Source organism: Spinacia oleracea, chromosome 3 (assembly GCF_020520425.1).
Source record: "Spinacia oleracea cultivar Varoflay chromosome 3, BTI_SOV_V1, whole genome shotgun sequence".
NCBI lineage: Eukaryota > Viridiplantae > Streptophyta > Magnoliopsida > Caryophyllales > Amaranthaceae > Spinacia > Spinacia oleracea.
In genome coordinates, this window is record NC_079489.1 from 8011536 (window position 1) to 8025275 (window position 13740).

General features: G+C 35.3%; 2 protein-coding genes and 1 long non-coding RNA gene across 4 annotated transcripts; 1 reads left to right on the forward strand and 2 right to left on the reverse strand.

The window, feature by feature from the left end:
- Positions 1-506: 506 nt before the first annotated feature.
- On the reverse strand, positions 507-5820 carry LOC110797945 (uncharacterized protein At5g43822). Of its 2 annotated transcripts, XR_002535973.2 has the most exons (8): positions 5470-5818; positions 4729-4895; positions 4486-4604; positions 3668-3847; positions 2498-2554; positions 1978-2042; positions 1089-1451; positions 507-952 (listed from the first exon to the last, which is right to left on the reverse strand). XR_002535973.2 is itself a non-coding variant. In XM_022003079.2 (7 exons), the coding sequence occupies exons 2-7, from the start codon at positions 4858-4860 to the stop codon at positions 1408-1410; spliced, it is 597 nt and encodes a 198-aa protein (XP_021858771.1). In that variant the 5' UTR covers positions 4861-4895; positions 5470-5820; the 3' UTR covers positions 507-1407. The 2 variants fall into 2 exon arrangements, 1 of the variants encoding a protein (XP_021858771.1); XM_022003079.2 differs by having other exon boundaries at positions 507-1451; positions 5470-5820.
- Positions 5821-7199: 1379 nt separating this feature from the next.
- Positions 7200-11439, forward strand: LOC110797956 (chloroplastic import inner membrane translocase subunit HP30-2). Its single transcript, XM_022003090.2, has 6 exons — positions 7200-7648; positions 9353-9468; positions 9865-9991; positions 10216-10370; positions 11010-11072; positions 11171-11439. The coding sequence occupies exons 1-6, from the start codon at positions 7343-7345 to the stop codon at positions 11202-11204; spliced, it is 801 nt and encodes a 266-aa protein (XP_021858782.1). The 5' UTR covers positions 7200-7342; the 3' UTR covers positions 11205-11439.
- On the reverse strand, positions 11289-13083 carry LOC130469351 (uncharacterized). The gene is made up of 2 exons (XR_008929838.1): positions 12845-13083; positions 11289-12215 (listed from the first exon to the last, which is right to left on the reverse strand). It is a non-coding gene; the product is annotated as an uncharacterized lncRNA (long non-coding RNA).
- Between the last annotated feature and the right edge of the window lie 657 nt (positions 13084-13740).

Below are 13740 nucleotides of genomic sequence, written 5' to 3' on the forward strand. Positions count from 1 at the left end.
TATTCAAGATAAAATGGCACTCATTTCATACACAAATAATCTTCTTATTAGTTTTTTTTTTTTTTTTTGATGGAAATCTTCTTATTAGTTTGTACATGCATATAAAAGAATTGATCGAGTAGAGTGGAGAAATAAGAATAAATAAGTTAATTAAAAGATTGTTAGTGGATGAGAGTACCCACATGACATAAAATATGAATTGAGAGTGTGAGAGGACCCACATCACATAGTCCGTGTGAGTGAAATTTCTATTACAAATAACATGAAGATTTTTCGTGGACATCCCAAAAAGAAATACAAGAATATTATTTGTGACGGAGTCACAGAGGAAGTTCTTATCAAAGCTCATCCATGAAGAAGTAATAGTATGATTGATATGTACATTCAAGTAATTAATTAGCTAAGGCCATGTGGAAAACATCAAAACTTAACCCCAGAAATGGTAAAAGAAGCAAAAGGTCTCTACAAACTTGGAAAGGGGGTTAAAGAAGGATGTTTAAAGGGGATGAAGATGAAAACATTGAGTATATTAGCAAAAAAGTTTCAGACTTACAACTTACAATATCAACTCAAAAGAACTTTTCACCACATTAAAAATGGTTTCAATCATTTTGTTAGCTTCCGGAACAATATTCATGATAAGCATGGGTTTCATGACCATATCCGCAATCTCTGCTCTTTGTCCAACTGAGAGGAGACGCAAAACGGACCCATTTGAAGGGGAGGATGGCAACGCCTTTTTTCAGACCGTTTATGGCAGAGAATCGTGGTGATTCCCGTGATTCGGAACTTCAGAGTTCAGACTATGTTGAATAGTCATGCTCCTCAATCTTGGACCGGAGGCAAGGATCGCTGTGAATCTGTGATGCTGAAGAAACTCAGAAAGAATGAGGATGTTATTGTGAATGATTTCTGGCTGATGTTTGCTTAATCATTGTAGCTGAAGTATACCCTGCAATGTATAAAGCTTATTCTTGTTCATTGTATTTCACTTGATTTCTTTGTACTTGTTTCAAATGAAGAATGGAAATTTAGACAAAAGTTTTCTGGTAAATTAATCAATGAAATGAACATAATTAATTGCATACAAATCAAGTTTTCTGTTCTTCAGGGATTTTCCCAAGAAAAATCAGCAACACCAGGCAGTCACGAGCGACACTTGAGGGATTCAGAATCATCTTTTCTATCATTTGCTGATCTGCACAGGAAAATTGCGGGCTATATGTGATACTGACATGCCTTGTAATTAGATGTGCTTCAGCGAGGGAGTACTGCGTGTCATAAACCCGCCAACCATGCCAAGGAGGCAGGTGTACTGAACTCCAGCCTCAGATGACTGAAGTAGAATCACTCATGTTGAACTGCACTTTAATTCCAGCTTCAAATTACCAGTGACTGATGTCCATTTTAACAAATGTCTTCGGCGAAAATTATGTCATAAATGAACTGCACTGCAATCCACAACATGAGATGGCATAAGAATTTCTATTTCTACAGGCAGCTCATAAAGATCACAGTTATCAGATCTGCAAGTCCGCCAACAAAATAGAAAAGAGAAATCCAAATATGAAAGCAACAATTCCGACTTTTTGGTAAACTGCAGATGTTCCCAGATTAAACCTTCTCTTCCATAAACCAGGTCAATGACCAGGAATAAGTTTTAACATTTGTGAAGTCAAAGGCAAAAGTTAGAATATACGCGTAAAAAATATGCGGTTTAAAAGGCCAATGCTGGGTCTGCTAGGAAACTGTAACCAGGAGTCCAGGACTACCAGGTTATGCCTCTCTTTATTTTATGCAATATAAATACTTGGCCACTCCATTGATCCAGTCAATACCCAAAACTCCAAAAGTAAATTATGAGTAAGAGATGATTAATAAACGGAAGACCTATGGATTCTCGGTTACTTGTCACATATCATGAGTTCATGACAGATATTCTGACTTCAGCTTTTATCTCAAAAATAGCACGCATACCTTCGTCTCTAGGGATATTGGGCTGATCGAACAAAAGCTGGCGCAACGCTCCCAGGTCTTTGGAACTGAATGAAGTTGAACCTTAGTCAGGGTCACAGGAATCAAAACATAGAAATAGCCAAGAAGTAAATCACAAACACAACATTTTCAAACACAATCGATGCTTACGAAACTTCTAAGACCCAAAGGTACCAATAATAGCCAAATAGGGTAACATATCTCTCAACACAATAGCACTATAGCACAACAGGAATTTGACAAAATGTAGTCACAAATCATAACAGTGAAATAACATCCTTTAGGCAATGACAGTAACATCAACATAGTCTAGCTTCTGAACTGTAATAGTTGGTAATTTTCTGCACTGTAAAACATTTGTAAGACCTAAGCACCACCCTTGTTTTATTCATTATTCTAATTCCTAATCATAAGCAACCACTTTGCTAAGTCAATACTGGAAAGGGCAAAGATACTAACAATGCGGCATACAAGGAAAAACCCATCGTCTATCTTAATTTACCTGGGCTTTAAAGCAATATTCAAGAGTGCAGAAACAACTGATGATTTCAGAAGGTACCTGCATTAGCAAAAGGGAGAAAATGTAAGCATTAATATGCTTTGACCTACATGCATAGATGGGAAAGTGAATAAAGGAAACTATGACAGTCTGAATTGAAAAACAGCCTTTTCCCATGAACCCTCAAATCCTTCTCTCCATGGGCGGATCTACTAGTACTTAGGGTAGACAAATGTCTACCCCCCCCCCCCCCCCCCCAAAAAAAAAAAAAAAACATTCTGAAACAAAGTCATTAATTCTCATTTATACTAATATTACCCTAAAGGATACATAAACGTATTTGCAGCTCAATGGTTGTTACTACTTATAGAATTCAACAGGTCGCGGGTTCGAGTAGTGGCAACAATTTTTCTTATGTACAAGATGATTTTTTTACTTTGATCATTTTATTGCATAATTTATATTCATCCAACAACTCAATGCAATTCCAAGTTCACATACAACATCCTTAATCAATATTTATTTTACAAGCGTAACTCCTAAAAAAAGTATTGTAATACGAAATACATTAATCTGAATAATGAGAAGTGGAGTAGTATATTAGGCAAAATAGTTGTTCTATAGTAATTATAATAGATATTACTATATGTTGTATGAAGATCAAATCATGGTATATTTTTATTTTTTCTCAAAAAATAACCATTAATTGTATACACTTTTGTTAAGGAAATACTTCGTAGTTATAAGTTTCTTTTATTATTTTCTCCTATATGTACATAAGTAATTTTATGTATACTCTCTATAATATATTACCTACATGTCATTTATTTTATTATATACTACTACGTATGTAGTATAGTCTACTGTCTACCCTATTTCAAAATCCTGGATACGCCACTGCTTCTCTCCTCCCCTCTCTCCCCAACAGAACCCAAAGAAAGGGAGATGTAAAAACAAAAAAGAGAGAGAGTGAATGGCAATTACCAACCGATAACACAAGGTTTATAGAAGGTTGGAAGCAATGGACCAACCAAAGCAATGAGGAGAGTTAATCTTTAAGTATGTCTCTCCTCACTTGTAATTTATACCGTGGTGCTCATAAGTCATAATCACATTTCTTAGACTTTGTAGATAATTAAGAACATGCCAAAAAACAAAAAATAAAAAACCTACTCAGAGTTGTGCATCTCCAGCAGAATAGCAAGCCCATCTAAGCAATCTGAAAGACTTGGTTTCAACCCCACTCTCTGCTGCAGTTGTTTAGTGGAACGCTGATGAGATCCTCCTTGAACAAGCTGCTTACTGTCACGGACCATCTTTTCTAATGACAGTACAATACTGTGGAAATCTTCCCTACAAAGAGTAGCCAGTTATTTTAATGTCTTCAGGAATCTACTTCATGCTATCTTGACAACGAATCCTCATATGAATGACATAAATTCAGGCCATGAGGGGTGGATAATAGTTGTACATGATCATCAAGCATAAGTTTTCAATCAACCGTCAGCCAAAGTGTTTCCTTAGCTATTGTTCTCACTTTACCAAACTGATCTCTAAGTCTCTAACAATGAGCACACAAGTCAGATAGTCTTCTTACCACATTCTATTAAAAAGGGCGATGGAGGTGTTAAATTGAGGCAAACAAATTCAGCTCATATGCTCATTATAATCACTTAGCTTATATTTTTTTTGGAATAGTGAATCCATATCATCTTCTTACCACATACTACGATTCGAGAAAGAAATTGATATGCAATTTCTAACAATGTAGCAACAAAAACAAAGTACTTAAAAACAAATTGAAAATTCTGTATCATACTATTCCAAACTGAAGTATCTAAGTGTCAAATCTATCTCCAAGTATCGAGCCTCTAACACGGGCACTTAAAGTAAAATGAAAAGCCGAAGTAACACATAAGAGCAATAGAGATGTTCAATTGCAAACAAAAAAGCGACAAAAGTAAAGTGCTGAGGAAAGTAATTGAACTAACACAGTCTTCTTAATTGAAAGCAAAATTGTCTCCAAAGACTCCATTTGCTTCTGCAAAACTGCATCTTCAACCCCATTAACACCCTTCAAACTACCATAATTCTTCTTATCTCCAATCATCTAAACAAAAATTTTCCAAAATCATAATCAATTTCAGAAACTAAAGCACAAAGATTAGAACTTTAATCTTCCCACACAATCAAATAGACAAAAAAATTAAAAATTGAAGTTAAAAGTTAGAGACCTGAAGTCTTCCAATGATGGAAGAAGCATTCGAGAATTGGGACATTAAGCGGGACTGGAGGTCTTCCCAACGATCCATTTCTTCTCGTACTTTCCTGAATTTCTGTTGATATTTCTTCAAAATTCCCTCCATAACAAGAACAATGATGAGGGTTTATATGAACTAATCTGTTAACAAATAACAACAGCAAGAAATTGAAAAATCAAAACAAACTCATGAATTAAATGTCTAAAAATCAGAACAAAGTCATGAATTAAATATTGAAAAATCAAAACAAACTCTTGAATTAAATTCAGAAGTCAGTGGACTAAATAATGGCGATAACTCTCTGTTAATCAATTTATTTTATTTCACGCAGGCACTAAATTAATCACTTTTGATCATTATACAAAACGAACAAATGTTTTTGAGACTTCAAACTGAACAAGCTTTTAAAGTATTTCTTCGCTCTGTAATTGTAGATTTTTTTTCCCAGATTGTTTCAATTTGATAAAAAGAATACACTAGTTTCAGAACCAGAGTCCAAATTCCACGATATAAAACATAATCATGGCTCTAATTAACGAATAAAGAGCATGATTAATAAATAATTCAGATGTTTAATGGAAAACTTAAGAATCAGTCTCATAATAATACTAATCTCTCAATTCCAATCACCAATAATTGGAAGTTTACTAATTAACATGAGAAATCAATCCTAAATTGCAATAAAACATAAACATGAAGCAATTAAAGACCAACCTTGAGTCCTTGAAGAATGGTGAATGGTGAGGGGCGGTCCGGCGGAGCTTCAGCAGACGGCAGTTCAGCTTCTTGTAGACGGTAGACTACGTCGTAGTGGGCGGCTGGGCGCGCGGTGAGCTGAGACGCAGAGCTGGTGACGGTGGTGGACCTGTGAGCCGGTCACATTGGTGGACCTAAGTACCGGTGACGGTGACGGCTGAGGGCTGGGCAAGTGGGCAGCCTGGGCGGCGCTGTGGGGAGCAGAGGAGGAGAGGAGTAGGTGTTACGCGAAATAGGTCTGAACATTTTTGGGTGATTTTTTTAAAAATTTTTCCCAAAAAATTCCTGGGTCACGTGACCTACCGGAATCTCTAAGTTCCGCCACTGTATGAGAGGGAATGAGGTTTTGAATTATATTATTAGGGGCCTGAAGGAGTTAAATTATTAGGGGCCTGAAGGAGTTAAAGGGGAAATGGGGGTTGTAGTAATTTAACACACCAAAGGACCAGGTGGTGGACAGCCGATGGCGGTGGAGTTGGTGAACGTTGACCACCGTGGTGCTAACATGAGGGCAATACGGCTCCGATAGTCCGATGTTGGATACATTTTTTTTGGGGTGTATAACTAAGGTGTCCACCGCCGACAACAATGACTAACCCTATCACCCTGCGTGGTAAAAAGTTGGCCAATGATATGTTTTCAATCTCAAATGTAGACTATTGATTAAGAGATAAAGTTAGCAACCAATATGCCAAGACCAACTTGGTTTCGATGTTGGATACATCATACATGGATACTAACATTGAAGTTCAATAGTTCATATAGATTGAGTGAGAAAGTTGTATTGTAATATGGTGCAACTGTTATATAGGAAATCTTTCATTTACGTGAACATTTTTTTCTTTTTTCGAATAGACTTGGAAAGAGTTAACAATAAGAACAATTATCATTGTAAAGTTTGTACTTTTGAGATTGGTGAAATTTCATTTAGTTACTGTGTTTTCAATATTTTCACTTCAATGACTTGATGTATGTTATTTGATGACAATCTGACATCCTTTGTATCCCTTTATTTAACTAACCAAATGTGTGAATGATGGATTAGAAATGAAACTTGCAAATCTAAATTCCAAACTTTGCAAACCACGGAGTACTCCTTACATCTAAGGGGTGTTTTGCAATATACGAATTAATTGAGAAGGATTTTGAGCTCGGCCCTACTAAAAGACTTGGATATAGATAATAATTCTCATTATCGAGCCAAAAAATAACCAAAAAGCATTAGATATTCACAATGTTTCTAACTAAATAGGAAAATAAGGCTCTAAAATTGAATCCCTATCTGATTATTATCGAATTTCGAACATTTGGACATAAAAAAACTCACAAAGCAACCTTTGTAAATTAAAAGACCGAGACAAAAAGTAACCAAAAATTAAAAGATGCGAAATTAGAGCTATTGGCGTATAAAATAACATTCCATATGCACTAAAAGCATATAAATTTGAAATAAAAGAGTAAGAACTTGCGTTGAAATAATGGGGGTCCCTTTGCACTCCATCAATCTATAAAGACGCTCAACCTGATAAATTATTCTACTTTTGTTCACAAATTGATTTTTTCCAAGTTTTTAACATTAACAAGTCAACAACTAACAATTTCATGATGCCTAATTTGCTCCCCTATTTTAGTTAATTCCCAACAAAATAAAAATAAGGCAAACCCCTATAATTTCAACAGGTTAGGGAATTGGGTCGAGTGACAGGCAAATACTTGTCTTTTGCCACTCCAAAGTTCTCATTTTATCTTCCCACCATCCACACCTCTCAAAACCCTCTTCTTCTTCCTATCCCCTCTCAAAAACCCCTAAACCCCCAGAAAGGTTTCGACCATGGGAGAAGGAAAGCAAGGAGTAATGGTGGTGGATTCATCAAAGGGTTTAATCCAACAAAACCCAATTACCCAAATTCAAACCAAAATCAAAGAAGTGGAAGTAAAGGTTAAAGCTTGGCTTGCAAAACAATCTATTCCTGTTGAAGCTGCTGTTGTTACTCTTGGTGGTGCCACCCAAGGTGCCCTTATTGGTGGTCTTATGGGTAGCCTTACGCAGGACCTTTCGACCTCCCTGCCTATGCCTCAGCCTCCTCCTGGTGTTAGTCTTGACCCTAATGCTATGGCTAGTTTGAAACAAGCTCAGGTATAATTTCTTGTTTCTTCATTTTGAATTTTGATGTTGGGTCAAATTTTGATGTTATTTTGTGTTGATTTGATCTTGGTTTGAGTGTTGTTATGTTAAATTGATTTGATCCTATTTTCCGGGTAATTTTTGATATTTTTCTATGTATATGTCCAATGTGGTTACTAGGGTAGAAAATGATAAACCAAATCACATGATACCGTCTACCTAGGATCGGAAGCACGAAGCGGGATTATTGATTTTTATTCTAGGAATCATGTGTAATGTCCAATTTACCTGAAAATGGATGCTTGGAATATTGGGTGAAGAGGGATGTGAATTGTTCATTAAGTTTCTATAATCTCATTTCAGTACTGACAAAATGTATTGAGCTCTATGCTGGGGAGTTCAAATGGTTTAAGTTTTCGCTTTACACCTTTCGGATTGGGGTGGCATTATAATAGATTGTAGACACTATGGATTCCATAAGAAATGAGCTAGTAAACAAGGTAGGGTTTTGATTTTCAAATGTACCAAAAGATTGGGGTGTTCTTACTTTTTATCAATATGTTTAAAGAATAAAGTTGCTTGTGTGACTTATGCTGGTTCCTTCTATGGAATGGGCTGAATTGCTGACACAAGTCGAAGCTGTTGTATGGATATCAGATTTATGTAATGTGGTTCTTGTGTCCTACTCGGTATATAGTTTAGATCTCCCTATAAAAATTAGGTTATTTTCATTATAATACCATGTCTCGTGTGATAGGGGAAATGATTGTAACCTGTAACACTATTATATCTTGATTGACTAACAGGTTGCCTCATTTGTAAAGGGGCCCTAAGTTTAACACTTTCAAAATTCTGCTGATTAATTGCGGTTTCTCACATTTCAAACTTCTGGAAACCCTTCTTTTTTTAATTTTTTTTTTGTTCTTTTTCATATTGATTGGTTACTAGTCTACAAGGACTACAACTGAGGTGATAAAGCACGTGGTGTAATTTCAATGTTTGATTATTGTGGCCCAAGAGTGGTTAACTCAATTTAGTGTTGCAATTTAGGAGATATATATCCCTTCCACCGAATTGGTAGGAAAGAAAAGAAAGGAAAAGCAAGATATCTCATGTATGGTTCCAAAGCTATATAGGATTTGATAGGAAATGGAAGCTTCTTTATAAAATTTTCACTTTCTTTTCCTCCCAAACTAGAGGAATTTGAGAGGAAAAAGAAAATTAAAAGATGTTAATTAACATTTCTTTCTTCTTTACTCTTCACTTCCATCCTTTCTTTTCCCTTCCCTTCCTTTTCTGTACCTTTTTTTTTTACCAAACTGTGTGTGTTTGTTTGGGAGGGGGGGGGGGGGGGGTGTTGATAAGGGGCTGCTGAGCGTAGGATAATGAATATACTAGAACAACCTTGTTTCTAACAAATAACATTGTCTCCTGCAGAAATGATGACCAAGCCCTTAGCCTTTTACCTTCTACTACAACTCTTATTATCTGTTCACTAAACCAACTTCTTCATGTCACTTGAATTAACTATGCACTATTACTTTACCAATACAATATACTCCGTACAATTTTATTTGTATGTTTTGAATATCAGTGCAATAACCAACAACTCCTTCATTTCTGTGCATAACTTTCAAAGACACTTGTTAAAGAATTGGGGAACTATTGCAGAATATACTCTGTGCTAGTCATGCTAAGTTCATTGCTTGTGTGTAGGCTCTCTCTGGGGGTCCATTGGTTCAAGCTCGCAACTTTGCTGTCATGACAGGTGTCAATGTTGGCATCTCTACTGTCTTGAGGAGAATCAAAGGGAAGGAGGACGTATGGTCCAGGTAAGCTTGACGTATTTCCTATTTATTGGTTATTTTCAAAGGCTGTGTCTGTTCAATTCTCGCTACAAAACATTTGTGCTGTCCTTGCAAAGTGACTTATTTTCTCTACTCTTATGTTTTGTTTCACTGTTGTGAGGATTTTTTTTTTGTTGGTGGTTGGCAATTTGTTGTTGCCTCCATATAACTACCAGAGTGTTTGACCTGCAAAATGTGCGCAAACTGAATAATTTGAAGAGTATAATTGTTAGCTAGGTCATCAATCATCTTAGGTTGATCTTCTTTGAAGAGATCTGGTCTAGGAGACACTTTCTGCGTGTCACCTTTTAGTGTTTGTTATTAACAATTTCCTTGTCGGATGTGTTGATATATGTATTGACATGGTGTACTAAATTGCAGCATGGCAGCCGCATTTGGTTCTGGAGCCATGTTTTCTTTGGTTAGTGGCATGGGTGGTCCAAACCAAATTCCCAGTGCAGTCTCATCTGGAGCTTTTTTTGCCCTTGCTCAAGGAGGAATTTACAAGGTTTGTAATGTCTTTTCTGTAATCTTATGCGAAGAAGAGTGTCGTACTAGTGCACATAGAAGTTTTCAACACCTAGCTATTTCCATTTTAGCCCCTTGGCTCAGGATTTTGAAGTGTTCGAGATTTGAAGTCACTCACCAAACTGCTATTTTGCTTCATAGGTTTAGAATCTTTATTGTACTTTTTAGTTTTGTCAAGGCTTACGAGTTCTTGTATTTATGCAGCTGGGAGAAAAGTTCTCCTCTAAACCAGTGCTGGAAGATGATCCATTCTATGCTAAAACAAGAAGCATGTTGTTTAGCCTTGGCCTCCAGAGCTATGAAAAGAACTTTAAGAGAGGACTGCTAAATGACCGTACATTACCATTGCTCACTGATAGGCAAGTATCAATGCTCATCTTTATCGTAATCTCTCATTTTAATTTTTGCTTTGGCTATGACTTTTAGATATCCTTATTAGGAAAATAAGTTAACCTCATGCTCAAAAGTATCATAATCTGTGATCTGTAATACATGGACTCTCCAATTCACCTCAACTACCCATAATGCCTGAAATCCCGACAGAGCATGGCAAATTGGCACTTCATTCTGGACCGTAAAACGTCCAAAATTTCCCTAAACTGGTTGTGTTACACCTGGATACGTTCCCATATCCAACTCTACTGGTTTAGGTCGTCTGACTATTTGAGTAATCAAGATCATATTGTGGGAAATTTTTGACTATATGAGACCTCAGTGAGTAATAGAGATAGGGGGTAGAGGAAGCGGGGGAGAAAAGATAAAGAGTATGATATGATCCAGATTTCAAATTCTCTGTTCTTCAGATGCATTTGGATTTTATATAGCTTGATTTTCTTGTTTTTTCTGCTTCTTTGTTTAATCATAGAACTTCCAAATTTAAGAATGGTAAAAGAGAAATAGTGATTTTAATCCATTTTGTAGCACCCATTGTAGCATTCATGCATGTTTGCTGTTTTACGTATGCTAATATCTTTAGATGATGTTCTTGTTCTTTACAGTGCCCTTAAAGACGCACAGATTCCTCCTGGACCAAGACTTCTCATTCTTGACCAAATTGAAAGGTTCGATCTTCTGCTCCATTCATGAGCGACATACATTTATGCACGAATCTGTCCTAATCTTTGTGTTATTTGTTTTTTCCGGTTATTCACTTCTTCAGGGATCCAGAGCTTAAAGAGAGGCGAAAAAAGTAGAGTGCTTACGCTGTTGTCAGACAAGCTTACAGGGCAACAAATCACCACTCCGTATTTATTCGTACAAGGGAATTCAGTTCTGTACTGTAGGTGGTATTTTCATTTTAAAGGTAGATTGTTCTTGAAATTTTAACTACGAGTACGTGGTAGTTACTTTGAGTTCTTATTCATGATGTGATCAACTAGGTTTTTGACACTATTGTCCCAATTAATAAGATGCAAATCAAGTAGGCTACCTACCAGAGTGTTTTTTACATAGCAGATGCAGGCATGCAGCTTACAAGCTAAATATATCATGCTTCTTGTCACTACTACTATTACTACTACTATAATTGTGGTGTTCACCGGTCCAAATCTCGACCCGTCTGAATCGCTTAATCTTTCCAAAAGCTTCGATTAAGAAAAATGATACTATATGGTCAGTCACTTCGGGCTACTTTTTGGATATCGTGACACTATATCGTGACACTAGGGCCCCTATGAGACCATTCATATATCTTGAACCCGACCAAAAGCTTTGCTTAAGCGGTTCAACCAACATTCTTGGAAAACAATCGAATTCAGCGTTCCGAGGAGAATTGGAATAAAGTCTGTCAGTCACTCGAATGCCAGTAGGAGTTTCCGTCCATGCTTTCGGCAAGTGAAAATAGAAACTGCTCACCCGAGACTCACTTCAAATTAACAACAGAAGCACCGGGAATATAATTCAAGACTTATTTGGAAAAAAGAAAAAAAATGGAAAGTTTTGATCCTTCATTTTTAAGGACTGGACCGACCCGGACCTGACTGAAAAACAAAAATTTGATAACCCAAGATACATAAACATGACCGTTTATGCTTGGACCAGGCTGTTTTGGACAATGCAACTATATCTAAACGGAGAAAGTATATACTCCGTATTTTTTAATTTTTGTACAAAATACAGTAAAAATATTGATTTTACAGATCGTGCCACCGGATAGAGCCCAACGCTCAGATTGTGCAGGGGTGTGCATGGTGCTCTTGGTGCACCTGTCCCAAAACGCACATAAATAACAATAAAACGCAACAAAAATAAAAACCGCAAAAAAAAAAGAACATTAACAAAAGAACATTAACAAAAAGAACATTAACAAAAAGAACACTAACAAAAAGAACACTAATATTGACAAATCAGACAAAAGGTACAAATATAAAAAGCAGTTATATTTTTTCTTGTTCTTTTAAGTTCTGGAAATGTTCTTTTCCAACCAATTTACAGTATGTTCTAATTAAAAAATAAAACGACGAACCTTTGATGAACTTTAAAACCAGATTTATAATTTTTCTTGTTCTTTTAAGTTCTGGAAATGTTCTTTTCCAACCAATTTATGTTCTAATTAAAAAATAAAACGACAAACCTTTGATGAACTTTAAAACCAGATCTATATTTTTTCTTGTTCTTTTAAGTTCTGGAAATGTTCTTTTTCAACCAATTTATGTTCTAATTCCGTTATTTTATTTATCAAAAGATATCTGAAAACAACACTATAAATATGTAAAAAGAACAATTGCTGATTCTAAAAAAGAACATACTGTTTTGATGACACAGAAATAGAAAGTTATAAGAAAAGAACATTAAAATTTAAAAAGAACATAGAATTAAGAACGAGAAAATTTACCTTAATCACCCGATGCACATTCATCAACAACATAAACCTCTTTGAATGAATAAAAAAATTCAAAAAATAGCGAAATTGAAATAGTATTTCGCTTAATAAACTAGTTTTTGTAAACATAATTCAATTAAAATCACATTTCAGAGAAAGGAGGAGGAGAAAATTTGTTTTGAACTTTCTCTCTCATAAAATCTCTCTTTTGTTGGGAGAAACTAAAAGCACTCCTCTTTCTCTCTCAAAAATGTATTTCTAAAATGAGAAGTTATGAATCCAATAGGAGAAATATTATATATATAGAAAATGAAAAATAAAAAAAATAAAAAAAAGAGGGGGAAGGAGAAGAAATACAAGCCATGTTCATGATAAGAACGGTGCACTTGTTTTTTATTTTTTTGGGTTTTGTTGTTCTGTTCTTTTATGTTTATTAGATATAAATCTTAATGTTCTTTTATGTTTGTTCTTTTTTCAAAAGTACAATATTGAAGAGCAAAGGAAGCTTTTACTTGACCCGCAACAAATGATGTTAAATCTTCAAAAACAGCTGAAAGAACAAGAAGAAAGGCTGAATAAACAGAGCAATTCCTCAAAAGAACAAAAAGAGGATGGACCTAAAAGAACATTATAAATAAAGAAAAAGAACATTATAAATACAGAAAAGAACATATCATGTAGAACACTTATTTTAACCATGTAAAACAACATTACCAATAAAAAAAACGAACAACAATATAGCATAAAAGAACATAATAAAGTAAAGAAAAAGAACATTAAAAATAGCAGAAAAGAACATATCATGTAGAACACTTATTTTAACCATGTGAAAAAAGAACAAAAAATAAAAATAAAAGAACAACAAAAATGGTAAAAGAACAATTTGATCTGAAGTGTGTAATATCAAA

Excerpts from the sequence above, each read along its gene's own strand:
- LOC110797945 (XM_022003079.2), bottom strand. The coding sequence starts at position 4,860 with ATGGAGGGAATTTTGAAGAAATATCAACAGAAATTCAGGAAAGTACGA. Across the intron at positions 3,848-4,485 it reads CTTTCAATTAAGAAGACTGT|GGAAGATTTCCACAGTATTG; the intron begins GTTAGTTCAATT and ends TACTCTTTGTAG. Across the intron at positions 1,452-1,977 it reads CAATATCCCTAGAGACGAAG|TGCAGTTCATTTATGACATA; the intron begins GTATGCGTGCTA and ends TGTGGATTGCAG.
- LOC110797956 (XM_022003090.2), top strand. The coding sequence starts at position 7,343 with ATGGGAGAAGGAAAGCAAGGAGTAATGGTGGTGGATTCATCAAAGGGT. Across the intron at positions 9,469-9,864 it reads AAGGAGGACGTATGGTCCAG|CATGGCAGCCGCATTTGGTT; the intron begins GTAAGCTTGACG and ends ACTAAATTGCAG. Across the intron at positions 9,992-10,215 it reads CTCAAGGAGGAATTTACAAG|CTGGGAGAAAAGTTCTCCTC; the intron begins GTTTGTAATGTC and ends GTATTTATGCAG.